Source organism: Bison bison, unplaced genomic scaffold, assembly GCF_000754665.1.
Source record: "Bison bison bison isolate TAMUID 2011002044 unplaced genomic scaffold, Bison_UMD1.0 scf7180017862979, whole genome shotgun sequence".
In the NCBI taxonomy this organism is placed as follows: Eukaryota; Metazoa; Chordata; class Mammalia; order Artiodactyla; family Bovidae; genus Bison; species Bison bison.
The window spans coordinates 400,520-427,793 of record NW_011493551.1 but is presented as its reverse complement, the minus strand read 5'-3'; the positions used below and the strand labels follow the sequence as shown (position 1 = coordinate 427,793).

General features: G+C 49.5%; 1 protein-coding gene and 1 long non-coding RNA gene across 25 annotated transcripts in view; one reads left to right on the top strand and one right to left on the bottom strand.

Moving 5' to 3' along the window:
- Positions 1–27,274, top strand: part of SORBS1 (sorbin and SH3 domain containing 1) — a 236,387-nt gene that overhangs the window by 116,803 nt on the left and 92,310 nt on the right. For 11 of the 24 annotated variants that reach the window (XM_010832970.1, XM_010832967.1, XM_010832975.1 and 8 more), the window contains 6 exons: positions 5,475–5,543; positions 8,124–8,219; positions 10,204–10,332; positions 20,471–20,497; positions 20,614–20,726; positions 26,541–26,903. In XM_010832970.1, the coding sequence (XP_010831272.1) occupies positions 5,475–5,543; positions 8,124–8,219; positions 10,204–10,332; positions 20,471–20,497; positions 20,614–20,726; positions 26,541–26,903 (797 nt within the window). The remainder of the gene's footprint in view (positions 1–5,474; positions 5,544–8,123; positions 8,220–10,203; positions 10,333–20,470; positions 20,498–20,613; positions 20,727–26,540; positions 26,904–27,274) is intronic. The other 13 variants (XM_010832981.1, XM_010832990.1, XM_010832987.1 and 10 more) reach the window with 7 other exon arrangements.
- Positions 20,739–26,532, bottom strand: LOC104983531. The gene is made up of 3 exons (XR_824660.1): positions 25,899–26,532; positions 24,787–25,039; positions 20,739–23,797 (listed from the first exon to the last, which is right to left on the bottom strand). It is a non-coding gene; the product is annotated as an uncharacterized LOC104983531 (long non-coding RNA).

The following is a 27,274-nucleotide window of genomic DNA, read 5'->3' as shown; positions in this document are numbered from 1 at the left end:
TGTGACAGTAAAGAAAGCTAAGCAGTGAAGAATTGATGCTTTTGAACTGTGTTGTTGGAGAAGATTCTTGAGAGTCCCTTGGACTGCAAGGAGATCCAACCAGTCAATCCTAAAGGAAATGAAGCCTGAATATTCATTGGAAGGACTGAGGCTGAAGCTGAAACTCCAATACTTTGGCCACCTGATGCGAAGAACTGATTCCTTAGAAAAGACCCGGATACTGGGAAAGATTGAAGACAGGAGGAGAAAGGGATGACAGAGGATGAAATGGTTGAATGGCATCACCGTGTCAATAGACATGAATTTGAGCAAGTTCTGGAAGCTGGTGATGGGCAGGGAAGCTTGGCGTGCTGCAGTCCATGGGGTCACAAAGAGTTGGACACAACTGAGCAACTGAACTGACAGTAAACTTGGTATTTTAAGTGTGTGTGTGTGTGTGTTCAGTCACTCAGTTGTGCCCGACTCTTTGCGACCCCATGGACTGTAGCCCACCAGGCTCCTATTTGATCAATGCTGACATGTGTATACACCTTGATGGCATTTCTTAATCTGAGTGATTGTAGCAAAAGTAAACATATTGACCATAATTGCCCCAAGGAATGAGCTAATCCATCGCTTCCTTTATCAGGGCAAAACCACCCTTTTGCTATGTTTTTGGTAGTAAAAATCAAAACCTACACAACTGAGCAGTTTTTAATTTAAAGTTGGGGTGGGACACCTGGGCTAGGGAAGACAGAAGGGAATGGGTAGGTCCCTGCTTGTGGTGCAGCCAAGAGCTGTCAGCTTTCCAGCCAGGATGTGCGGCAGAGAAGTTTCCATCTGGAGATCGAGGCCCACCTTGGCTACTGAGTGCTCCCTGGCACCTCCTGAGGCCTGCAGGCGGGGTGGGCCACAGACTGACCTAGTGCATAGCTCACTTAGGCGCCTTCAAATCCTGCAATGTCTCCAGAGTGTTATCAGAGACCTCTGGAGGAGAAAACCAATCCTTCCGTGTATTCACATTCACACGCCCTTTCAGCTGAATCCCAACCCTTCCCGGACAGCGTGGGCTTATTGGGAGGAGAAGGGCCCCAGGTGGATCAGCTCAGGGCTACAAGTACCACCCTGCAGGCTTTGGCCTGTAGTGAACCCCTCTGTAAGATGGACATCGGGAAATTATCACCTAATGGGGGTTTGTGAGGATTAAGTGAGGCAACACTTCTCAAGTGCTGAGCTCTGTGCCCAAGGCCTGACCAGTGTTCCGTCCGTGGGTCATCAGCCCAGCTTCCAGCCTTGCAAGGAGCAGGACTGGTCTGGTCCTTGACTCCATGGTGCTTCTGCTTCATGAGAAGGCTGCATCCCTTCCTTTCCTCTCGAGGGGGGCTCAGGAGTTGCCAGCAGCCCCTGCTCTGTAACTCTGGGCTTTTTGTTCTTGCTATAATTTAAAATAGGCCAGCACTTCCCCCCAACACCCAGAGTTTCTTGTGCCTCTAATATCAGGATTAACCTAAACTGGCATCACCATTCCCGGCAGAAATAAGGGCGGAAGAGACGGGCAGGGAGGGGCTGTGGAGGATGAGGAGATGCCCTTGGGACTTCTCCCCAGGTTTTCCCTTAGGCGTGTGGTGCTGAAAGGAGGCATTTCCCAGGAAGAATCCAAGAAATCTGGACCCTTTGACATGATAATTCCCCTCTTGGGAATGTCTGTATTAATTCAAAGGAACCAAAAACATCACCCGCGTGAAGGTGGGGAATGAGCAGGGTCATTCTGTGTGTTTACTTGATGGGAGATTATACCACTCATAAAAACGATCATCAGGAAGAAAGCAGCTATGTCGAAAACACTTGTTCTTAACCTTTGATGGAAAGGGCAGCATGAAGGCAATGCATTCTTTTTATTCCTAGTTTGAGCTGAGCTGCCAGTCATCAGGGCAGGGCTTTACCTGCTTATCTCATTTTGTTCTCCTGCAGATCCACAAAGGTGGGCACGGCTTACCACTCCCATTATAGAGATGGGGAAACTGAGGCCCTGTGTGGCAATGATTTGTCTGGGGTCATCCGGCTAGTGACTGCTGAGGCAACCAACCCCAGGCGGCTGGTCATTAGCATACTGTGCTGCAGAAGTGAGAGTCTGTGGTGATGGAATTATTTTTCCAAATTTCTTCAAGTTTGGTTGTTTGAGTTTAAGGGGGAAAAAAACACAGGAAAGGAAGAACATGGATCTGGGCCTTGTGGAAGCTCTGAGGCTGCTGGCTTGGGGATGCTTGTCCCATTTTGTTCTTTGTCCCACACCCTGGGGCTACTTCAACCAGATAGGGAGGCTCAAAGCCAGGCCTGCAGTCCTAAGAAGGAGACCATCAGGAGAAATGAGGGCAGGTGCATAGGGACGGGATCGTTGTTCAGTCACTTAGTCGTGTCCGACTCTTTGTGACCCCATGGACTGCAGCATGCCAGGCTTCCCTGTCCTTCACCTTCTCCTGGAGCTTGCTCAAATTCGTGTCCATTGAGTTGATGATGCCATCCAACCATCTCATCCTCTCTCCCCCTTCTGATGCCCTCAATCTGTCTCAGCATCAGGGTCTTTCCCAATGATTGGCTCTTAGCATCAGGTGGCCAAAGTATTGGAGCTTTAGCATCAGTCCTTCCAATGAATATGCAGGGTTGATTTCCTTGAGGATTGACTCGTTTGGTCTCCTTGCAGTCCAAAGGACTCTCAGGAGTCTTCTCCAGCAATTGAAAGCGTCAGTTCTTTGTTACTCAACCTTCTTTATGATCCAACTCTCACATCTGTACATGACTACTGGAAAAACCATAGCTTTGACCATATGGACTTCTGTCGGCAAAGTGATGTCTCTGCTTTTTAATACGCTATCTAGGTTTGTCAGAGCTTTTCTTCCAAGGAGTAAGCCGTCTTTTAATTTCACGGTTTCAGTCACTGTCTGCAGTGATTTTGGAGCCCAAGAACATATAGTCAGAGAGAAAAGATGGGGAAGTAAAACAGATGATATTTCTGTGACTTGTATTTCTGGCTTTCTGCCAACACCCTCTTTCCATCCGTCCCAGAAATGTAGGTGCAAAGGGAACTTTGTCTGGAGAACTAACCTTCTATAGATGAATTGGGGGCAGTGAACAGGACAGGCCTGCCTGTGGGGCCAGTATCAGATGGTCCTGGCTGCTATGTTTGGAGGGGGTGGGGGAGGGCAGCGGCCTTGTTTGCCTCTGGATCCAGGAGTACCTGGGCTGCCCTGTCGGTGTAGCTGATGTCACGGAGGCTGATTATTAAGAGCCCAGGTAGGATGACTGAGTCTCAGCCAAATGCGCTACTGGGGTTTGGGGCATTTGGGGAAATAGAATATACATAAACCATTATTAGAATGTATCTGGTTTATATGTAGAGAGTATTCTATATATAAAAGCCATTTTTTATTTTAAAAATAAGTGTTCATCCCAGCTGAGGACAAAGAAGATAAGTCACAGGATGGACCAGAACAGATTTCATATCCCCTCTTATCATCTTAGAGCCTGGCATCCTTTCTGAGCTTTAGATTTCTTATCTATAAAATTAGAGTTCTTAACTCCTAGCTCTAGGGGCTTGGATATCAAGGATAAAAATCAGGTGCTAGTTATGGAATAAGTGCTTAGCAAGGACCTTAGATCAGGCAAATAGAGGCTTTATAAAACCATGGCTATTATATCTGTGGCTTGGCTGGCTCTTGGCTACTTCCCTGGTGGCTCAGACGGTTAAGAATCTGCCTGCAATGTGGGAGACCCAGGTTCTATCCCTGGGTCAGGAAGATTCCCTGGAGAAGGGAATGGCAACCCACTCCAGTATTCTTGCCTGGAGAATTCCATGGACGGAGGAACCTGGTGAGCTACAGCCCATGGGGCTGCAAAGAGTCGGACATGACTGAGCAACTAACACTTTTGGCTCTTGGCTGCAGCGGAGTCACCCCAACCTTGCTGATCACGTGCCCTGCCCCCCTTGTTTTCTCTGGGCTTCCACCATCAGTTCTGGGATGCGGAACTGGGTGGTGCTCAGGCTGCCAGTGGGCAGTGAGGGTCTCAGTGTCTTCAGCTGAGCAGAACTTTGAAAGGTCTCCACCAACAACGAGGTGACATTCACGGTAAACCTTGAGGTACAGAGGATTTCCCCAAGGTAGAAGAGGGAGCGCAGGCCTTCCTGGCTGAGGGCCTCTAAAGATCCAAGGCCTGGAGATCAGAAAGTATCTGATTTGCTGAAGAGGTTGTGAGGAGACCGTCATGGTGGGCAGGTGCAGGAGGGAACTGCTGCCGAAAAAGGGCTGGGACCAGTGGCTGAAGGGCTGAGAGTCGGGGGTGAGTACCCAGGCTTTGTCCCTGGGTAGCTGCTGGCCCCTGGGCCTTGTGTGTCAGTTTGCTTTTAATCATCCTGAAGGTCAGTTTGTTAATTTGAATATAACCACTTATGCCAATATACAGGCCATCTCACTAAAAAAAATATATTCTGAACAATCATTTGTACATTTGGGGGAACTTGATTCCAAGTTCAATTTTTTTTTCCTCGTAGAAATGATAATGTAAATGATTGACTTCCCAGGGGACTTGCCTGGTGGTCCAGTGGCTAAGACTCCAAGCTCCTGATGCAGGGGCCTGGGTTCCATCCCTGGTCAGGAAACTCGATCCCATGTGCCACAGCTGAGAGTTCGAATGTCGCAACTGAACAGCCTTAGTTGAGTGCCGCAGTAAGACCCAGTGCAGCCCAATAAATTAAAAAAAAAAAAGATTGACTTCCCAACTCTAGACTCCAGTAGTATTTTTATTTTCAAATTAGAAGTGAAATGCAGTACATTTAAAGTGGAGGGTCTTAGAAAATCACATTGCTTTGTCCCATCTTGTTTTGTCATGCACTCCGGGGATTTTCAGCCCTATGGGGTATAGATGGTGGTCTTAGTGATGCAGACTGAGGGCTGGGGTGGAGAAAGGGGCAGGACGGAGCCAGGGAGAGCGGTCAGGGAGCCAGGTCATCTCCACAACCAGAACGCAAGAGCCGTGGCTGGGGACTGTGGTCTGGGGGCTGGGCCAGCGTGGCTTCTGTGGCTGTAGGTGTAGGGTGGGGTGGGGGGAAGTGTCACAGAGCCTGAGGTTCTATCCTGACTGTCCGACAGCTTTCAGGATTCACAGGGATGCTTTTGAGCAGCCTTGGAATGGTAGATAAGCCTTTGTCAGGTAGGAGATGCCACTTTGAGGGAATTAAGATTTTCTTTTTTTAAATGTCAGAAGTGAAACCAAGCCAGGAGACCAGAGAATATCACTCACGGCACACTTCCCATCCAAACAGCTTTTGCGTTCTCCCTGGTTCAAGCCACAAAGCATTCTCAGAACTCTCCCATGACGCTCCGAGGCCCCTTTTCAGGCCTGAGAGAGCCCCCGGGACCCAGAACTTTGCACTGGCGGGACTCAGAAAGGGTGGGAGATGTGATCACAAGCCTCATGCTCTTATTCTTTCTTTCTTTCAGAATGTGATGCGGGTGCTTCCAAAGCTGTGGTGAACGGGTTGGCACTGGGCAGCAATGGGCAAGACAAAGGTAAGGCTCTCAAAGGGAAGCCTGGCATTTTTAGAAAGAGCAGGGCCCGGGGCCACCTGCCTGGTGGGAACAGTCACTGGTCTAATTAGGCTGTGACCTGGAGAGCTGTTCCCAGGCTTTCTGAGACTTGAGTCTGAGCCTGCCGTTTCCCACTGTGAGGTGACATGTTACACTGTTCCCAGCTCACAGGATGCTGCGAACCACCCGCCAAATCACAGAGGCCTCATGTATATGGCATTTCTCAGCCCGCAGTGTCTGTTACCTGGCATCTTACCTTCACCGGTGATAAATAGTGACATATTCAGCATCCCGACCCTGAGGCTAGAGCCTAAATAGCTGAAATAAATCATTTTGGTGACATTCGTTTCATGGGCATCCTCCCAGGTTTTGAATTTTTAAAATTTTAGGACAAAAGATGCAAGTGTGAAAAGAATGATGGATAGGATGACCTTTGAGGTCCCGTCTCTCATCCTGTCTCTCATCCTGAACAGCCAAGCAGTGGGATTCCCATGTCACTCTGCAGTGAGAGGAGGCTGGGGTTCGAGTCCTGGCCTGCCACTCAGAAACAACACCTCTTGGGAGGCCCATTGTCTTTATGGCTATGAGTTTCCTTATCTAGAAAATGAAGGAATTTGATGATCTGTAGTATCTTTTCCTTCTTGAAACACAGGTCTTATGGTATCAGAGAGGGAGGGTAGAAGTCCTGTCATCGGGCTTTTGAGTCACAGTGCACCCTCTCTCAGAGCACGTTTACAGTTTGACATGTTTGGACTTTGTAATTACTGTCTGGGTCAGCCAAGTATTGCCTTTGAGAGAGGGCGAAGTGGAAAGTCAGAAAGAACAGCCACGAGCGAAGGCGTGGAGAACAGGAGGGGTGGTGAGCCTGGGCCGGGTGGTTGGGGACCCCCATGCAGGAGGGGTCCTGGTGTCCTGCCCTTCGTGCCTCCCTGCTGGCTGCCCTTCTCCTTACCTGGTGTGGGCAGTGTTCCCAACCTCGGCCAGGTTGCTAAGGGGATGTTGAAGGGCAGTGCACATAAGGGAGTGTTTAAGCATCTTTTGAGGAACGCGGGGAGACGTGGTGTCTTATGCTCACCGTCAAGCCCAGCCCTGTGAATCCGTCAGGAGACTTTGGGGGTGTATGGCAGGGTGGCAAGTGGAGGTGCTCTGCACTCTACACTCTCCTCGATAAGACCCACCTTTGATCGGAAAGTCAAGACAGATGCACCCTGGAGCCATCAGGGCGGCCTGGGGTAGTCACTGTCGGGCTCTGGTCTCGCTCTCTTCATTCAGCACTGGTTGACTCCGAGCAGCAGACTTGCTTCTTCCTCTGAAAATGGTAACAAAAACCTCCCACCCAGCCTCCCAGGTGGCCCAAGGAGCAGTCGGTAGGAGTGCTGTGAAAGCACGTTTGTATCTGAACACGTGCAGGATTGTTGTTACCACTTCAGTTCTTGGTGGCCAGATGACTGCCATGCGCCTCGTGAAATGGCAGCCTGGTGGACTGGAAGGTGAACGGCCCATTGCCGGGGTACCTCCTTCCTCCCGTCCCCTTGGCAAGCCTGTCAGCATGATATTGATGCAGCTGTGACAGTCTTGGTTCCCAAACAGCCCAACCACCCCCCACCTCAGTTATGATGTGGATCTGGGGCCCTGAGACCTCCAGGTGTTACCCCTTGGTGTGATGTTGGTCCATAGTGTGTGAGCGCCCATCTCTTTATTTGCTGCCATTGGGACGGAAGGAGGTCTCACAACATGCTTGTTGTGAGAAGGCTGGTTTGGGAAAATGCCCACCATTGTGATTCCAGAACCTGGGGAGACAGGGGGCCCAGGGAGGTCTGAGCACCTGGATTTGAGGTCAGCAGCCTCCGCCCGCATACCAGGCAGTACCCCAGCTCAGGGAGCTCAGCTGCTGTCAGCGTCCTGGGCCAGGTGCGTGGGCACTGCCCAGAGTCTTACGTGTGCATTCGGACACTTTGGCAAACTCTTGCCCAGGAAGGGGTGGGTTTAAGTAGACCATCTGCTGCCCAACAGATGGCCATTCTGATTTGCCTGGGGCCAGAGGGCCATGGTTGTCAGAGCAGGCCCAAGACCCCAGGAGTTAAGATCCTGGAGTAGCGGCTATGAGGGCCGAAGGGACCAGGCGACTCTCAGACCTGTCCTTCTTCTACTCCTCTGGGGCCCATGAGCTGTAACTCTCCTCCAAGGAGCCTTCTCCCAGCGCAGACAGCCCAGCCTGTTCCCAGGGGCCCCGTGGGCCCCACTTGCTCTCCCCTTCCTGTTTGCCAGGCCATCTGCCTCTCTGTAAGTCCTTTTGCCCAGAGCCTTGGCAGGTTCCTGGTGTGCCAGGCGGCACAGGCTCTGACCAGCTGCATTTGGGGTACAGTGGCGGGAGGGTTCTGCCCACCCGGGCGCAGGACTGAAGAGCGAAAGCGGGTTATTTTAAGTTCTTGCGTCCACTGCTCTTCCCATTGTTCTCTGCGGGCGACTTCCTCCTATTGTCCCTGCCGGTTCCTCCACTGCCTGAGGGTTTCCCAAATGTTTTTTTTTCTGGATGCACCACTTACCCTTTTGTGTTTTCAGCAACTGCCGACCCTTTACGTGCACGCTCTATTTCTGCTGTTAAAATAATCCCTGTGAAGACAGTGAAAAACTCTGCAGGCCTAGTACTCCCTCCAGGTATCTCTCCTTGGGTTGGTTTCTTTTTTTTTTTTCATTGTTAGCAGATCATGCATGATCTTCTTTCCTTCTAACAAAGACTCGGAGGCTTAATTCTTGCATGTTTAGGAGCCATTCCCTCTCACTTCTCTGGCTGGTTTCCTTTTGTGTATGTGTGTGTGTGTGTGTTTCTGGGAGCCGCGGGCAAATGTGAAAAGGGGCTGGCAGGTGCTTTGCCCTTCTCTGCTTAGGGAGAAGGTCAGTCCAGAGGCTGAACGTTGACTCCAGGTGGTACAGGTCTGAGCCCCTTGGGTGACTTAGGTTCTTCCTAGAGGTGCCAGCTCCCTAGAGTTTATTTAAAATTCCACTGTCCCCAGGAATTAATGTGGCTGCCCAGGGCATTTCTGAACTGGGCTGGATTTGAAGCAGCTGCCCGATCAGGCTGTGTCTCTGGGATGCTGGCGGGGCCTTTTCCCTGAGCACTCCCTCCCCCGCCCCCAGCCCCACCTGCATTCGCTCCCTGCCTCTCCTCTCTGTGGAGCTGGTACAGTTTGGAGCTGGTACAGTTCAGATGTCAGGTTGTAGCTCGTAGCTCTTAGCTTCCTCCTGTACAGCATGGGACAAGTGAGGCCCAGGTGGCTCTGTATCCCAGTGGTGGTGCTTTCAGGAGTTGAGTCTACCTGGCTGTGCACACAGGACCCTGTGGATGGGCTGGCTTTGGCACTGTGCCCCTCACCCTTTTGAAAAGCCCATGAATCACTTTTCCCACTGGTCACTTATCCTGGTAGGATTGGACAAGTCAGATGCTCTTCAGGGCCGCTGCCCGCTCTGCTGAATGTGTATTTTGTGCAAGAGGTGCTGATGGAGCTGATCAATCCGTTTTGTAACTAATGATCGTTCTGTTTGTGCTGTCGAAAAGGGGGCTGCCAAGTGGGAAGGAGGAGCCAAGAGACTTGGTATTTCTCAGCTGTGGCACAGGAGCAGGGAGGAGCTGGACATCTGAGCACACATCCTGCCTGCTGCCCACCTTTAACTTTCCCCACAATCCCACTCATGACAGTTTTAGGCCTGAGATCCAGGCTGTGCTGTGAGCAACTTGCAAAACTGGAATTCAGTTCCACTCAGCCTCATGGAGAGAAACATTCAGCACGTGTGCCTCCCAAAACTGTGTGGTCTGCATGGCTTTCTTGCCTCCTCCTTACAGATTTTCCTGAAGGGTGAACAGCCTGTTTTGAAGCCCATTTTGAAATCCTCAGTGCAGTTCTGAAAGATGACCTGAGGCTGCTGTGAGGCCACTGTGAACTGTAGGAGGGGTCAGGGCCCAGGGAAGACTCGGCTGGAAGTCCCGCAAACACTGTTCCTCGAAGGATTTAGCCTTTCTAGCCGTTTTCTTTGGTGCGAATTTTCTTCATTAAGTTTGGAATGTGGGGTTCCGGGCCTCATGATCTTTCTTGCCAGGCAGCACATCCTGTCTCACCCCTGCAGGGGGCTTGGCTTGCTGGCACAAGGAGATTGTCTTGCTTTTTCCGCTGAGGGACTGCTCTGAGTAATGATTGTCTGTTGAACCTTCACCGAATGCCCTGTGCTGTCAACTTGCTCTTTTATAAGAAGGACGGTGTGGGAACTTGAGATATCTTTTATAAATTCTTACTTGAACTGTGCCTTACTAATTGGTCAGAAGTCTGCTCACCAAACTAAACTTCATTTAATAAAAGAAATCAACCCGCTTGGGTTTGGAAATATTCCCAGCCGACATTGTAACGCATCCATTGACTCAGAACTCACTGTGCCTCCATTCCCTCCTAACCTCATGACGGGTGGGAAACCCCTGAAAATATGATTTGTCCCTCTCCACCATCCACAGATTAATTTTCATTGACTGCAATTGCCTGTCTGTAACCAGGTTCATCTCATTCCCCAGCTGGACCAAATTGCTGACTGATTATGGTTTTAATTCTTCAGGCGCCCTGGATTCAATCTCCCCTTTTGGATCTTTCCTTTTCAGATATGGATCCTACAAGAATCTGCACTGGGAAGGGAGCGGTGACTCTCCGGGCCTCGTCCTCCTACAGGGAGATCCCAAGCAGTAGCCCTGTGAGCCCCCAGGAGACCCCGAAGCAGGAGAGGAAAACAGGTGTGCTGCTTTGGAGACCTAGGGATAGGGTCTCCAAAGTGGGGGGTCGCGGAATCCATTGGCTGCCTCCTGATTCTCAGGGGCCCCTGCACAGTCTGCTCCTGTCCCCGCTGTGGTGGGTGATGATCACTGCCCTAAATGAACAGGTACTCACTGGCTTCAGGCAAAGGTATGGCAGCGACCACTGTATTCTAGCTTTTGATGGAATGTGGGCAGTCTGCACCTCTGCAGACTGTGTTCAGGAGGACAGAGAAGGCTTAGGGGTCTCGGGAAGGAGTGCTGAGATAGCCTCCAGGTTAGGCTTCTCTGAGCCCATCCCCACTTCTGGGAGCTCAGCTATGACCATCCATGTGGGGCTGGGGCTGGAGCAGAATCCCAAGGAGACTGAGAAGTGCAGGTGGCTGTCTGGCCTCATTAGCTCCCAAGAAGACAGGGAGCTGACCTGAGGCAGCAGGTCTGCAGAGCATGTCTAAGGCCAGTGTAGACTAGGAACCGAGGAGGAGACAAAGGAAGCCCCCTCCCCGCCACATCCCGTCACTCAGGAAACCCGAGTGCCTAGATCTCCACATTGTGGTGGAGACCTGGGACTTTGGCTTGGTTATTTTTACGAAACAGTAGACACAAGTGCATGCATGCTAAGTCACTTCAGTCGAGTCTGGCTCTTTGCGACCCCATGGACTGTAGCCCACCAGGCTCCTCTGTCCATGGGATTCTCCAGGCAAGAATACTGGAGTGGGTTACCATGCCCTTCTCAGGAGCTCTTCCCAACCCAGGGATCAAACCCAGGTCTCCTGCATTGCAGGCAGATTCTTTACCATCTGAGCCACTGCCCAGAACTGGGATTTTGGAACCTTATAGATGGGATTCATGTCCTGCCTCCACCACCTGTTGGCTATTCAGCCATGGATGAGAAGGTGGTCTCTCTTAACCCTGGTGAACGCATCTGAAAAATGGGGTTGAGAACTATACCTGGCTCCCAGCATTGTTGTGAGGATGAAGTGTGTAAAGCGTTCCGCGCCACACCTAGTGGCGTGAGATGAGCTGGCAGACCTTAACCTGCTCTTAGCAGGTTATGATTGTTTGGGCCTCTCTGGGGAGCCCTTTCTGCAGCCCAAGTGTTTCTGGGAGTTGGGAAAGGCTGACTTTGAGGTTCCGCAGGCACTGTTACCTTAGGCTGGGGCAGCCCCTTTCCAACCTGAAGGGCAGTGTTTCTCACACTTCAGCTGATTGTATCAGAATCACCTGGAGTAGAGAGGCAAATTCCCAGAGCCTAGCTCAGAGTGTTAGGCTTTATAATTCCCACCTGTAGGCCAGAGGTGGGGTCTGAGGTTTTGCCATCAGGTCATGCTGATGCTGCTGGTCCCAGGACCACATCTGAGAACTCTTACTATAGGGGATGGGTGTTTTCTCCCCTCTTGAAGGAAGGAAATGCAGAGAGAAAATGAACTGGGGTGATGACCACTTCCTTGGGGCCAGAGACATGCAGACTCTTTTGGTATGGTGGGGAATGGTGTGCTGTGATAGATGGAATTATACAGGATGGAGATGGTCAGTGCCCAGCATCCTGGAAACCTGACTTTCTGTCCATCCCAGCCAGTGGAACAAGTACCAAAGCAGATACCCAAGGACAAGTCCAGGCTGGGGTTTGAGTACAAGCCCTATTCTGGTGTGTTGGTCCCTATGGAAAGCTGCTTTATCCCTAGGCTCAGGGGAAGGTGTAAGTGGCCTCCAGCACTGTAGGCTGATGGTAGCTTTTTGACTCTGTATTCCTGAACCTAACTCTTGCCCCACTGCAGCTTGCCGTTCTGGTCTCAGGAAAGGTGGTGACATTGGGAAGATCCAGCTCCCAAGCTGGAGGTCCTCTGGGGAAGAGAGAACCCTAAGGGATAATTTAAAGAGAAAGAACATACCTGCAGCTCCATGTTCTGATAAAATAACCAATCAACTGCCTGGCCCTTCCTCTGGTGGTGAATGGGAAGAGAAGGGGCCTTGAGCTCCCCCTGGTGGTCATAGTGTGGCACAACACAGAGCCCCAATGATACTCTGCCTTGCCATCTGTAGGCTTGCACTCCAGTTCTGTGCAGTGGTTTGGGCACTTTTGGAAGCTCTTTCTAGTCCCCAGATAATTCTGTATCTTGCAGATTTGTAACAGCTAATTTGAATTTTAAAGTATCTTGTTTTAAAATGGAAATACCTTGAAGGATTAGGGGATGGCTCTCAGTCATTCACATGAAAGTGAAGATGTTAGTCACTCAGTCATGTCTGACTCTTTGCGACCCCATGAAATTCTCCATGCAGGAATACTGGAGTGGGTAACCATTCCCTTCTCCAGGGGATCGTCCCAACCCAGGGATCAAATTCAGGTCTCCTGCATTGCAGGCGGGTTCTTTACTATCTGAGCCACCACGTCTCCCACATTGCAGGCGGATTCTCTACCAGCTGAGCCACAAGGGAAGCCCAAGAGTTGGAGTGGGTAGCCTATCCCTTCTCCAACAGATCTTCCTGACTCAGGAATCGAACTGGGGTCTCCTGCGTTACAGGCCGATTCTTTACCAACTGAGCTATCAGGGAAGCCATATCTTACACTAAATTTAATCTTTGTAGATTATTTTCTGCTAGATAACAGAGATCATTAAATCCAAATCAGCAGACATTCATTCTGCAGCATATAGGAGCTAGACATCACTGGGAGTCACCAGGAATTGTGATGAGAAGGGGAGAAAAGGGAAAAAATTTTAGGTGCATTATGCAAGCATAAAAAGCAGTTTATTCCAACAGGAGAATCAGGTGTGGGCCCCTACTTCACTGTTTTCTGACAATGCATAATGTCACACATTTGAAACACGAATGAAGGGTGAAGGACTCGGGTCCAATGGTTTCTAAGCCTTTCTAGTTCCCAAATATTTTGTAAATTTAGAAGTTTGGAAATTAAACGGATACAGAGTCTTCTTCACTGGAGACAAGTTCAGGGTTGTATACCAGGCCAGTTTGGGTGGAAAGGGAAAATCTGGGGTTGAGTGGGAGGCCGGAGAAATACACTGATTAGGTGTCCAACAGGCTGGAGTGAGTTAGCACTGGAGTGAGTTCAAAAGAGGATGCAGCTCCAGTGGGACTTTAAGGACTGGAGGGACATTCTTGTTCTCTTATCCTTCGGGTCCTTGGTCAGCATCCTACTAGCTCTTGACTCTGCTGGGTGTGTGTGGCTCTCCAGCCCTACTTACCCCTGCCTACTCCCTTCACCTGAGCCTCTGGATGACAACTTGCTGGCCCACACCAAGCCATTGGGCCTTGACTCGCCTCATGAAAACAGCTCTCATCAGTACTTGCAGGCAGCCATGCCAGGCTGGACTGGGAGCCCAAGCATGAGGCAGGACACCTGCCTGGCTCTTGCTAAGGATTAGGTGTGCTTTCTGTTCCTGGTGTCTTCACAGCGCATGTCAGATAACAGCTGCTCCGCCTGCACCACCAGGGCCAGCATCTGTGCCCCAGCCTCTCGGTCTGTTCCTCTCTGCCTTGCTCCTTGGCTTTACCACCTTCTTCCATCCCTGCCAGTCTCCAAGTTGTTGATCATTTGCCTGGACTACAAGCTTTGTTCTCGAGTTACTGCCCCATGTGGCCTGATTTCCTTCTCTATATGGCCCCTTGACATCCACATTTTAGGGATGTCCCCTATTCTCTGTCCTTGCTCTGCTTCCCTTGCCCAGTGAGAGGTGGTCTAGTTCTCAAATCACATAGTCCTCTCTTAAGGCTCAGCTCTGCTACTTACTAATTAACCTTGGGGAGCTTCAGTTTCCCATCTATAAGTGGAGATGATCTTCATAGGGTTGTTGGGATTCCGCAGACTTGTCCATATCAGGACGTAGCCCAGAGCCAGGCACGCACAAGGTGCTCTTGGATGGGAACCAGTCCAGTTACTGCAAATCAGGAGGCCACTGCAGAAAGACCTACAATAATTCCTGTGAGAGATTCTGAGGGTCTAGACCCAGTGTGGTGATCGGGGGCGGCGTGGGGAGGAAAAGGAGGGGCCAAGTGAGGCGTGTATTTGGAAGAGTGGAGTGGCAGGGTTGGTGCAGTGTCTCAGGAGCGTGGAGAGGTAGGACTCCGTGCTGACCAGGACGCGCCTTCCCTGGTTGACTAGGAGAGTACATGTGGTACTCATGGAGATGCTGGATATACGAGGGGAATCGGAAGGGATGTTGAATTCCATTCCTTGATGTATTGAGTTTCTTGGCAAGAGAAGGACTTCTAGAAGGAAGTTTCTAGTCGGCATTTGGAAATTTGGAATCCAAGTTGCAGACTTGGGAGCCATCGGCATCCACGTAAATGCTGGGAGGGTGGAGATGCTCTCTGAGGTAGAGTGACAGACAGAGCCCTCAGAGTTGCCCAGTTTAAACTCAGCCTCCACGTATGAGGCCCTCAGTTCCATTCCTGGCACCTCCACCAAAAAAAAAAAAACAACTCAAAAAACCAAAAAAACGGAACTCAGCCTCCAGACTCCCGCCTTCAGTGGTAGCTTGACTCTGGATCCTTGACCACCCTCCTAGTCTTTGAATGTAGACCTTGGTTTTGGATCGGAACCATCTGGAAAGAACTATAGTAATCTTGATGCTGATTTGCTGCCTCCGAGAGAAGCCGCTTCTTCCTGCTTGCTGGTGTGACATCCTGGCTGGGTTTGGGTGATGGCCCCTTGGTTCAGGTGTGGCTCCACCTCTGTCCCCAGGTCAGGGTGGTTTTACTCAAGAGGAGGTGGGGAGCCTGAACTGGTGGTGGGCGTGATACCAGTCTTCCTGTCTGGTGTGGCCCGGAGACCATCAATCCCTTTGTTCTGACTCAAAAGCCAAGCTTCAGTTGGACCCTTATCCTTTATTCTGTGCCTGTTGGCTCTCATCCTTTCTGTCTGATTCTTGACAGCAAAGTTAGCTTTGGATGTAGAGATTCTTGGACCTGTAACCAGCTCATTTCCTCACATTTGCTCTCCAGAAATAGCAGTAGCAAGAAGATAAGAAAATTGACATTAAATAGTTAGACATTCCTTATCCGCATTAACTAAGAGTCTTTTTCATGAGCTCATGTGTGATAAAAGGGGCCAGATGAGAAGTCAGTGGAGGCGAAAGTCCTGACAAGAGAAGACTCTCACTGTGGTACCAGCTGCAAGGTCAGGGGATTCCCAAAACCACCCTCAGGTTTGATAATTTGGTAGCAGGACTCAAAAAACTCATTTGAAAGCTGTTATACTCACAGTTCTGGTGAACAGTGAGAGGATGCAGATGAAAATCAGCTAAAAGAAGGAGTGTATAGGGTGGAGTTTGGGGAAGAAGGAAGCATGGTGTTGGCGGAGTTCTCGCCTGTGAAGTCAGGATGCATCAGTTCCTAGCGTTGCGTGTGAGAACATACTCAGAGCGGTGCTGATCAGGAAGGTCATCCAAGCTGTGGTGTCCCTGGTTTTTACTGGGGCTCTATTACATTGGGGTTTCCCTGATGGTTCAGATGGTAAAGAATCTGCCTGCAATGCGTGAGGTTCGATCCCTGGGTTGGGAAGATCCCCTGGAGAAGGAAATGGCAACCCACTCCAGTATTCTTGCCTGGAGAATCACATGGACAGAGGAGACTGGTGGGCTCCAGGCCATGGGGTCATAAAGAGTCGGACACAACTGAGCGACTAACACACAACACATCCACTGCCCAAGTGGTTCACTTCACTCTCCAGTCCTTTAGCTGTGGATGCAAAAGTCCCTCAACCTCAGTCACACCGTTGGCATAGCACAGACACAGTCCTGTGAAGATGACATCCTAGGCTCTTAGAGATTAATTCCTGGAAGCCAGAGAAAAGACCAGACCTCCTTTTGGAGAGAGGTAAATTCTTTACCACACAGCATTAATAAAAATTAAATAAGATTTGGAACACTCTTATACACACTTTTAACATCTTTTCCTCTAACTCTTGGATACCCTGCTGGGAAACGCAGAACTAACTCAATGAAAAGTGTCCTGAGATCCCAAGAAGTGATCAGCCAAACAACCTCACAATAGACCAAAATGAAATAAACACAGAATGAGATAAAGGAAAATAAGTAAGCTGTGCCCACAGACCAGAAAAGATTGTATATCAAGAACAGATGGAGGAAAAGATAAAGCAAAATAAATTAAACTTCTCATGAAAAGGCTTGGTCTCCTCAGAGCTGCAAAGCCTACTGAGGATCCAGCTTTCTAAGCCCCTCCTCCACCTCGGAACTCTGCACCAAAAATTATTGAGAGAAGTATTTTTGACAGTCTGCCTAACCAAGAGTTAATAATTGATGATCATGTATATAAAATTTCACCTGTTGCACTTAGACGCAAATGGCCCTGGGCTGCTACCAGCTTTGAAGGTTCAGAAGACTAGATACCAGATGAAGGCTGATGAAATGTCAGGAATGCAGCTCTTTTAAGGAAGAAAAGAATGTTCCGTAGGGTCCTGGGAACTGCCTTTTTGGGGATGGGGATAGGGGAATAGTCTTAAAGACTTGGAATGGGGAAAAAAAAAAAAAAGTGGGTTGATCCCTGAGGATATTATGTTCTTATGACTACTTATCAAATGGCGGAAGTCAACCACTCTAATTTCTATGTCTGGGAAATTTCTTTTCCCTTATATTTTGGATTCCAATCTTACTAAGCACATACTTAATGCCAGATACTTCCATTCAGTCCTTGTGACTCAAGAGATAGATAGGGCTTCCCTGGTGGTTCAGTGGATAAGAATCCTCCTGCCATTGCAGGGGACAGGGGTTCAATCCCCTCCAGAAAGATCCCACATGCTTCGGGGCAACTAAGCCCGTGCACCAGAACTACTAAGCTTGTGCTCTAGAGCCTGGGGGGTTGCAACCTCTGAAGCACTTGTGCCCTAAAGCCTGTACCCTGCAACAAGAGAAGTCATCACAGTGAGAAGCCTGTGCACGGAAACTGGAGGGTAACCCCGCTTGCCGCAACTAAAGAAAAGTCCCCCAGTAGCAAGGAAGACCCAATGCAGCCAAAATAAAATAAGTAAATATTTAAAAGAGATAATCTCCCAATTCACATAGGAGGCTCTGTCCCTTGCTTCAGGATACTAAGTGAGCAAAACAGGACTCAAACAAGGCTGTCTGAGTCAACAATGATGGTCCCTTTATGATACCTGGGGGTTTGGAGGAACAGACTTACCTTGGCTTCCCATGAGACATCTGTGTGCCAGCATCACCTGAATAGAACCAACCCAACCGCAGAGTGGACAAAATAACCTGCCCCGACATCCATGGACAAAGTTCACATCCTTTATTGACAGCCCTTCTTCAGAATCTGTTGACATTTAATGTGTGTGTCAATCTAATAGATTTGGTAGAATGACGTAACAAAACCTGACTAGAAAGAACCTAGAAAGGAAGAATAAGAAAGTAAAAGTGACAGATACAGGGGTGGAAGGAGAACCATTGTCACAATGTATCCTCTGATGTTTGAAGGCCTTCATGTGCAAGGAAATCTTGGGGCCAGAGATCTGGGTGGATAAACCAGTAAGTGTTAAAAATGGTCACTTTTAAAATGTGTCACATCCCTGACCTCAGCAACCCTGTGAGGTGTGCGAGGCGGTGAGGATTGTAGTTGGCCTTGATCACACAAGCCTGTATGTTGCAGTAACATGAGTAAAAATCAAGTCCTATAAATTTCCCAGCTACGTGTTTGGGACAAGAAGACAGATATCTAGGAATTGTCCCTAAGGTAGTGGCAAAAATGTGACAGGCCATCTGCTCAAAAAATAATTCAGTTGGAAAAGGTTATAAAAACTTTGCTTCAGAGGAGGAAGAAATTTGCAAAAATAACCATTTCCCCAGTATAAGGATGTTTTTGAATATACATTATTATAGCAGTGATTCTCAAAGGGAGCTCTGGGCTGTGGACCAGTGGCCTTAATAGAACCTGGAGACCTGTTGGAAATATAAATTCTCAAGCCTGACTTCTCATCTGAGTCACAAACTCTGGGATGGGGCCCTGTGAACTGTGTTTTAACAGGCACTCCTGGTTGTTCTTGATTCAACTAGACTGCTGTACATGGATGCAGATCACTAGAAACCTTTCTCCTGCCCGGCCTTTGTCCTGACACCGTTTGGCTTCCACCACCTCCCTGGAATGCAGGCTTTGCTTTGTGGCAGATGGTGGGACTGGTGGCTGTGGGTGGCGGGCAGAGCGCCGTGCTTGATTCTAGAGACTGGAGCCGACTGCTTTGTCACTTCCTGGCTCTGTGACTTTGGGCAAGTCACTTGGCTTCTCTGTTTCTTTATCCATGAAGTAGAGTGGATACCTACCTCACAGACTTATGTACACTGAATTAAATACTAAATATGTGTAAAAGTGGCCAACAGCATTGGACACTTAGAAAGGTGTTCAGTCAACAGCTTTTTAAAATCTCAGCTAGACATCCAGAAGACGCATCTCTAATCCCTGAGGGACCCATGTTGAAGTGGGGTCGTGGGCTGTGAGAGCTGCTGTGTATTATTTCCCTCTTTATATGGGATGAGATAAGAGGTGGCAGCCAGGGGGAGGAGCCTGAGGGATTGAGTCCATGAGGGGTTGGCAAACTGGTGGTTGGGCCTAATCTGGCCTATGCTGGTTTTTGTACAGCTGGTAAACCTGGAAAGGGGTGTGTGTGTGTGTGTGTATTTTTATTTTTTGGCTTGCCTTTAATTAGACTGAACTCTTGTGATTTTAAAAGTGGAATCAATCAGAAGGCAAGGGTATCGGGAAGTAATTTTCCAATATTTGTAAACTCAAATTCTTCTTTGGAGTCAAGCAGGCTTTTGTTTACTGTTCACAGGGTTACTTCTGAGTTGCAAAAAAAAAAAAAAAAATTCCCTATTCAAACCAGGCTGCCACAATTGGACAGAAAGCATAAGGATGTTTTTTCCTTGCATCTGGGTTTTTATGTTTTTAGGGGTTAAAGAAAAATCAAAGAATGTGCTATGTGAAAATTATATGAAATTCAAATTCCAGCTTCCATAAATGAAGGTTTATTGGAACACAGCCACCGCATTCACTTGATATTATCTGTGGCTGCTTTTGTACTACAGCAGCAGAGTTGAATAGTTGTGACTGAGCCCATGTGGCCATCAAAGCCACATCAAAGTATTTGCTAACTGACCCTTGATAGAAAAGGTTTGCTGACCCCTGGGCTACATAGAAGATAGAGAATAGACGCAAGAGATGATGCAGAAGATGGAGATAAATAACACACATTGCTGAGCTCTGCCAGGCACTGTGCTAAGCACTTCTCGTGCTTATATCATTTAATTCTTAAAACAGCACAATATATCATTATCCCCATTTTTCAGGTGGGAAAACTGAGGCTTTTAACTTGCTCAGGGCCATAGAACCTATAGGCAGAGGAGCCAGAATTTGAATTGAGGTCCAGTTGCCTTCCCAGCCAAGCTTGGAACCACTGTGCTCTCCAGCCTTGTGGTGTTAAGTGGGTCAGGTTAGAAGAGACTTAGGGTCTCCGAGCTGTGCCGGGCGATAGATGGAGGGCAGGTTGGTAGCTGGCTGACGGGAGACAGGGGTGCCTTGTAGTCTGATGAAAACTCAGGATGACGAGATTTTGAAATGTTTATGGGGTTCGTTTAATGGAAAGAAAAAAGGCAGGCAGGGAGAGAAAAGCCCTTATCACAGCAGATCCCTCTGGGCTTAAATCACGTTCTCCCAGTCCCATAGCGCCAGCAGCCGTGGAAAAAGTGCTTATGGGCTCATGAACAGACCCAGAGAGGGTCTGCTAATGAGGGGAGGTCATTCTGAGCCCACATCAGGCTTAAAAACAGGGGAGCTCAAGTCAGCGAGTCAGGACTGGACAGGAGAGTTCTGTGGCCTTTTTGTCTGTAAAGTAAGAATGTCAAGAACAATTGTTTCTTCATTACTGTGAATGTGAGCCTTGTGTTTTCAAAGGTCAGAGCCTGTGAGCACATCATGGTTTAGAGTGGGTTCCTATGGTAATTAGGCCATCGTGACTGAGGGCATTTTGTGTCAGGCAACGGGGCGCTGGATTTTCGTCTTTCTGAGCACGGCGTGCTTTTTCCCTGCAAACGTAACCATTTCTGTTTTCCCTCTTTTCTGCCTGTTTGCCTCCTTTCTGCGCTACACGTAGTTCTGGAGTCAGAGAATTCCTCAGCAGGTATGGTTTCTCTTGTATCTGTTCTATCCCTGCATTCCACCGGGAACCCTTCAATCAGAGGGACCCAAGGAATGTTCCTGAGAGTGAAGGGTTCTTTTTTTTTTCTCATCCCTCAGATGAGTGGAGGCTTTCTTCCAATGCCGATGCCAATGGAAATGCCCAGCCCTCTTCACTCGCTGCCAAGGGCTACCGAAGTGTGCATCCCAGCCTTCCCTCCAGCAAGTCCCAGGTAGGCGTGTGCCCAAGGGCGGGGTGGGGACCACTCTTGAGCCGGATAGCTTACACTTGTGCCTGCCTGCTCACTCAGCTGGATGATGGACTGAGTTTTGAGTCGCACTTTTGGTCAACTCTGGGAAAGCCCCAGGGGGAGCAGAGTTAGACAAGAGTTGGGGTCAAGGAAAACAGAAGCATGGGGTGACACTGGTCTATACCGAGCATCAGAAATATCAGCCCAGTGTTTCCTAGGTTTGAAACGTGTGTGGAAATGATCTGAAAGAGGGAAATCCAAGCCAGAAAAAAGGTCTGAGTATAATATTCAAAAAGAGAGTTCGCTCTTGTGTTTAGTCCATTACTTTGCTAGAGTTGGAACTGTGAGAGTTCCAGCAGCTCTGTCCTTACGGCTTTTAGATTAGGGAGCTGTGGCCAGCACTTAATCTCGCAACCTAGAAGCAGCAGACGGAAGTTCAGATGGCTTTAAACTGCCTAGCACTACCTTACAAAAGAAAATCCCCCCACATGGTACACGTGGGAGGAGGGATAATTTTGCTGAAGTTTTTCTCCCAAGTTGTTTTCCTGATCTTTCTTTCTTCCCCTCCCTGTTGCTACTTTGCCAGCTTGACGAAAGGAATAGACCCTGTTGTAATTCAGGCAATCCGTAAAGAGTGTTTTTACATAGCGGAGTAACAGCCATCAAACGGAGCAATCCATTCTTTTAAAAAGAGCTGTGCTGCTCAAAAACAGCAGAAATGTGTTCCTTACGCAGTCCGCCTCCCCACGCCTGCCTTCTGTGCATGTGCTCCCAGAACTCCCCAGGAACCCAGGGAATCCACATGCCTTCCTATTTCCCACCCTGCTTTTTCCAGTGATTCTCTGGGTTCTGCTCGTGGGGACATAAAATTGTGCTTGTCCCTGGAATGAAATTGAGTCGGAGATGATGCCTTCCCTCCCCTCTGCAGAACCCCGTCTCCGCAGGCTTAAAGGAGGTTGCTGAATTGTGTGCAACCCTGCTCCCTGATCAGAGTGCCCCCTATGCCCCCACCCCTGGTGCAGGGCCACTGATGAGAGCCAGGAGCTGCAATGGGCCTGGCCTCCTGAAGGCCTCATTAGACTCGGGACGTGGGAGGTCCCTTGTCCAGTAAATGATGTGCCATCATTTCTAAGCCCTTTCCCAGCATCTAAGTCTGCTGCTGGTGGCGGCACAGTTCCTTCTCAGCACTCTCCAGGTTGGATACAGTTGGCTCTGTACCCGGGGTAGGAGATAGTGCTAATTAACCCCGGGCACATGTAGAAGCACAGCCTCTTCCACTATCAGTGACTTAGCCCGAAGGGTAGCTCACTAAGTCCTTTTGGCTTCTAAAACGGTTCTTCTAAAGAGAGGACTTTAAGAGCATGTCAAGTGAACAAAAATCCCCTTTAAATACACTTACTGATGGCAACTTTGTTGCGCATTTGTTGAATTCAGATCACTGTGTGAAACATTGCCCTCAGGGAGTTTGTGAGGGTGAACCTCATAGCAAGGATGCCCATTCTGTAACAGCGCCTACGGATTGTGTATGCATCTTCTCATCTCTTACTCTCTGAGAAGTTTCTTTGTACTGGGGTGTCTGAAACGATACCTGGCAGGTTGCTGAGATAAGAGGTTTTCTGTATGTTCAGTGTAAAGTTGACCATCCAGCTTTCAAGAGTCTTTAGGTCATAGATTTGTTTTTTGAATGCAAAAATGACTTCTTGTTTCCATAGCCATGGCCGGAGCTAATAGAATATGCTGATTTAGATGGAGCTTGGGTAGTTGGGCTGCTGACTGCCCTGGCTTGGTTTCAGACGAAGACAGCTCCCAGACCCCTGCAGGCCTAGCATCTCCTCCTAAGGAGGAGTCCAGGGACTCATGGGCCAGAGGGGAATCCCGTGTCCTGCTGCTCCCACCTCTGCCTTTCCTCCCACTGCCCTGCTCGCCTTACCCCCAGGGACTGGCAACCAGGGCTTTCCCATCTCTGACAGCATCACTGTAGTGGGCCCCAGTGGAGCAGGGACTGTAGTTTCTGAAACTACACTAGGATCATGGCAGATTCTTCAAGCAGCCTTGTGTTTTTCACCGTCCCATCTTCTAAAAAGATAAATGGAATTTCATTAGTAGATACCTGGGGAGAAGTGCCAACTGCCTAGGTGGTTCCCACCATGTTTACAATAAAGGAGAAAGTAGTTCCTTCCATGTAAAGCGACTGTGTCTACCCTCCTCCTTCTCGGAGCTAAAAGGAGCCCCAGGACAGGAGGGCCTTGGCTCCAAGCGTGTTTGTCAGCACTCTGGGGAAGCGTCCTCTCCACAGGGTCAGGGCCCTGGGAAGCTTCAGGCCTGATGTAATTCAGCCCTGGCCCCTTATATGGCCACAGCCACATTAAGTTAAAAACTCACTGAAACCAAATGCTATCTTTGGACCAGAAGGAATCACATGGGGGACACTACAGCTCAAAATAATTCTGAACCTCACTCAAAATTGCCTTCTACTGACCTCCCTGACCACCACCATCAGCTTGCCTTGGCACATGCTCGCTCAAGTGTTTTGTTTCTAGAGAGCATTGTTTTAGTCCAATAGCACACCCCGACTTCCAGCCTAAGTTCACCAAGAGAGTGTACACCTGGAAGGTTCTGCTCCTGGCTGTGGCTGAAGATACATTTTGTATTTTTGACTGGTGGATATATGGCCACATTCGGCGGGCACTGTCCTGGGCTCCCTGTGGAAAGGATAGGCATCAAGTTAACCTAGTTAACTGAAGGGGTAGATCGTTTACAGTAAACTATCTCGGTTGATAGTATAGTCCAGACCCATACTTTATTTCACTTACTCACCCTCACTAACATCCGTTCCCCTTGCTGCCTGCACTCTGCAAAAAAATAAAAAGGAAATACAAAATAACCCCCAAATAGACCACACCCTTGCACCCTCCCAGTTTAGGGTTATAATCCATTTACCATCCAAACTGTGCCTCACCTGTGCAGTTTAGTGGAAGGTTCTGGTTTTCTTCTCATAGTGGGTGATCTTTAAAGACAGGGGCCAGTGGAGAAAGTCTGGGTGTCTTAAGTAGCTGTAAGAAAGTAACAAAGACAGGTGATTCGATCAGCAGACATTTATTTGTCACGTCTGGAGGCTGGGAAGTCCGAGATCAAGGTGCTTGTCCATTAGGTTTCTGGTTAGGGCTCTCTTCCTGAAGTGCAGACGGCCACCTTCTCCCTGATAGAAAGAGAGGGCTCTGGTCTCTCTGGCTTATCTTATAAGGATGCCAGTCCCATCATGGGGTCTCACCCTCATGACATCATCTAGCCCTCATTACCACCCACAGGCCCCACCTCCAAATGTCATCCCTTGGGGTTTGGGAATCAATTTATGAATTTTGCAGGGACACACATCCAGGAAATAAACTTTCCTTATGGCCTAAATCCCAGTTGAACCACAGGTTCATAGATGTCTTCCTTGACATGATGATCATCTGGAGATTTATCCCTTTCTCCGACCTTCTGCCCCACTGAGCCCCAAGGAGGAGCTAGGGGCTGTGTTGAGGGAGAGGAAATGAGGTGAGGGCTGCAGTTTTCTAGCTCTGAGCCTGGAACCAGAGCTTTGCACAGAAACCATGAGCCTGAGGCTGTTCACCCTTTTCTAGGATTGCCTGTGCCTCGTGGCCAGATGGGGATGGGGAATGAGCTGAAATCAGGTAAACCAGGCACCGTCAGATGCCAATCCAGCCGGTTAGTCAGTTGCTTCATGGCCTGGCCCCTTTGTCCTGGGTGCATCAAAAACAGGAGACCACATGCTTTTAATCTCATGACTATCTTCCTTCTAATAAGTGGTTCCATCAAATTGTTTCCTAGGAGACAAGAGCACTCATGGATTCTAAGTCCTTAGCAGTCTCTTCTTGGTAGGCTTTAACTTATTTTGCCTGTGGGATTGAGTGCTGAATCTTAGGGACTCAATTGAGATGTTTGCCTCTGGTGAACACAGCTCTGAATGATTCTTCCGGTCCTACATTTCCTAAGGGAAAAGAATGAAACACGCTCAAGAATTTGAGGGAACTCAAACCTTGGAAGCCAAAGGCATGGAGTGGAAAGTCTTTGAGGAAAGGATATGGGAGAAGGCTGGGAGCTCTTAGGCTTCTTCCACTGGTGCTTAGCCTTCGGGCGCCCTTGTTGGGTCAGGAGGTCTCAGGGGGTGCAGGTCAGTCCAGAACTAGTGTCAGACTGACTTAGCACCTGGGCTGAGCTCAGCATCGTGTGATGTAGAGGGGCGTCAGCCTGCCTCTTCAGGTGAGTATGATCCGGTTCTTGACTTTATTCTGAGGAGAAATAAACAAGCCAGGAGGAGTCTAAGCTGAGGGTTTGCTTACAGTCATGTCAGGAATTGTTTTTTCTTCAGATCATGTTGTGTTGCTGTTTCTAATGGTCGTCCTTCTTCCCGTTTCCCCTCCTCTTTCTTTCTTTTTACTGTGTCTCAAAAATACTACGAAGGTCCTCTCACCCCCACGCCCTCCTTTCCTCAAAGAGGACCGCTTTGCATGGCAGCCTCCCAGCACCCACAGTCCCTCCAGGGACTCACTCTACCTGAGCTCACCAAAGCCTTACCTCCCACCTGGCACCCTCAGCCAGCAGAGCCCCTCACTGCCCCGGCCCATCTCTTTGCCCCTGGCAGCCGGATCAGCCCCCCGAGGTGTGCCATGTCCTGGGCCCCCACTTCCAGGTTCCACATTCCCTGGCACTTGGTCCCAACCCCAGCAGCGCTGTGCAGCCACCAGGACAGTTGATAGAGAGAATGTGAGCTCTAACCCACGTCATGAGGCAGTTGGGAATAAAAAGGTCAGCAGCTTATATGTACCTTGTTTATCCTGCAACGTTTGCCCGGTGGCATCGGAAAACCTCTCTGGTGTTGCACGTGACCCAGCCAAAGGCACTGAAGCTGCAGGCACTCGGGCACCGGCTCCCACCATTGTCTCCCGCATAGCCGGCACAGGGACGCCACCCTCTGCTGCTCCTCCCAACCCTCCCAAGCTATCCTTTGACATCCATAAAGATGCCGTTGGCTGTGGCCAGAGTCCTTCCCTGGGGCCTTGGCCTTCGTTCCCAGACGCAGTGAGAGCACCTGGGCTAGGCCCCCAGGTTACCTCTGATCCCGAAAACCGGAAGAAAAAAGAACCTTACCTTTTGCAGCTGTGTTATCCAGCCAAGGCAAGAAATTAGGAATGTGTGTGTGTCTTCTCCACCGTCTCTTCTCAAAACTCATGTGAGCAGCTCTTTTTTGTTTTCTGGGCCACCCTACCCTCCCTCTCCTTGTTAATAATGCTGCAGCTTGATCTCAAATTCTTCACTCTAAACATCTCAGCACAGTCCTCTCGATCTCCCTGCCTCTTTCCTGTAAATATGTAAGTATGCTGGAGCGTGGAATCCGTAGACTAATAACATGGTGAGATATTATATGTTTTATACATTTTGTATCAAGATGCCGGAGAAATGGTCTTCACTTCCAAGCTTTCAGGCTCTGCAAGCCTTTTTGGGGGTTAAACACAGCCTGCCTGCCTGTTGTTCTCTTTCTCTCTCTCTCAAGTGTTAAAAGGATTCAAAAATAGATGGATGGAAAGTAAAGTTGGATGGGGTTCCCTCTGTGTCATAGAGTGTCAGGAGGCCAGCTGGCTAGCGCTGATTGTCTCGTGTACTTGGAGGAAAGGGCACTGATTAAATATTTCTCAGAGTGCCTCACTGCATGTCCACTCTCAACTGTTTAAATATGGAATTCCTTTTTCCCCGCGCTTCCCCTTCACGTAACGACCCCCTTGTTTCCCACAGGACGCCACTTCCTCCAGCCCAGCCCCGCCTGAGGTCATAGTTGTCCCTCTCTACCGGGTTAATACCGACAGAGGGCACGAAGGCACTGACAGACCTCCAGCATCTCTGGGGCCCCACGGCCCCCCGGTCCCGGCGGCTGCCCCTGCCGGCTCACCTCTGACCTTCCCGACTCTAGACGATTTCATTCCCCCTCATCTGCAGAGGCGGTCCCACCACAGCCAGCCAGCCAGCGCCCCTGGCTCCCTCCCCCCAGCTAGCCAGACTCCACCGTCCTTCTCACCGCAGCCTCCGCTGGTCCCTCCGGTCCCCGAGGGCCTCCGCAGAGTCTCGGAGCCTGACCTCACGGGAGCTGTTTCAAGTACCGTAAGCCTTGCGGGATCCCCTTTCTCCCAGCTTTCCTGAATGTCTGCTCCCGGCAGTTAAGAAAACCAGCAAACCAACCCCAACCCCTTTCTCACTGAAGTACTAAGTTCTGAGAGAGACGCCGGCCGCCCTGTGTTGTGTGATGACCGGCTGTGTTTGCTTTTCACTAGAGCATGCCTCCCCTGTGTGTTCCGTGGGCCCCCGTGGCTGTTCACCAGTCTGTCTAGACGCTCTTCCTCTCTGTCCTGTTTGGAATGCACATCTTCCTGCAGAGAAAACCACTTCCGTGGCCTTTCCTTGGACTAGCTGTGCTCTTTGAGGGGCCGGGCAGATGTAGTATGGAGAGCTGAGGAGAGCTGCAGAATCGCGTG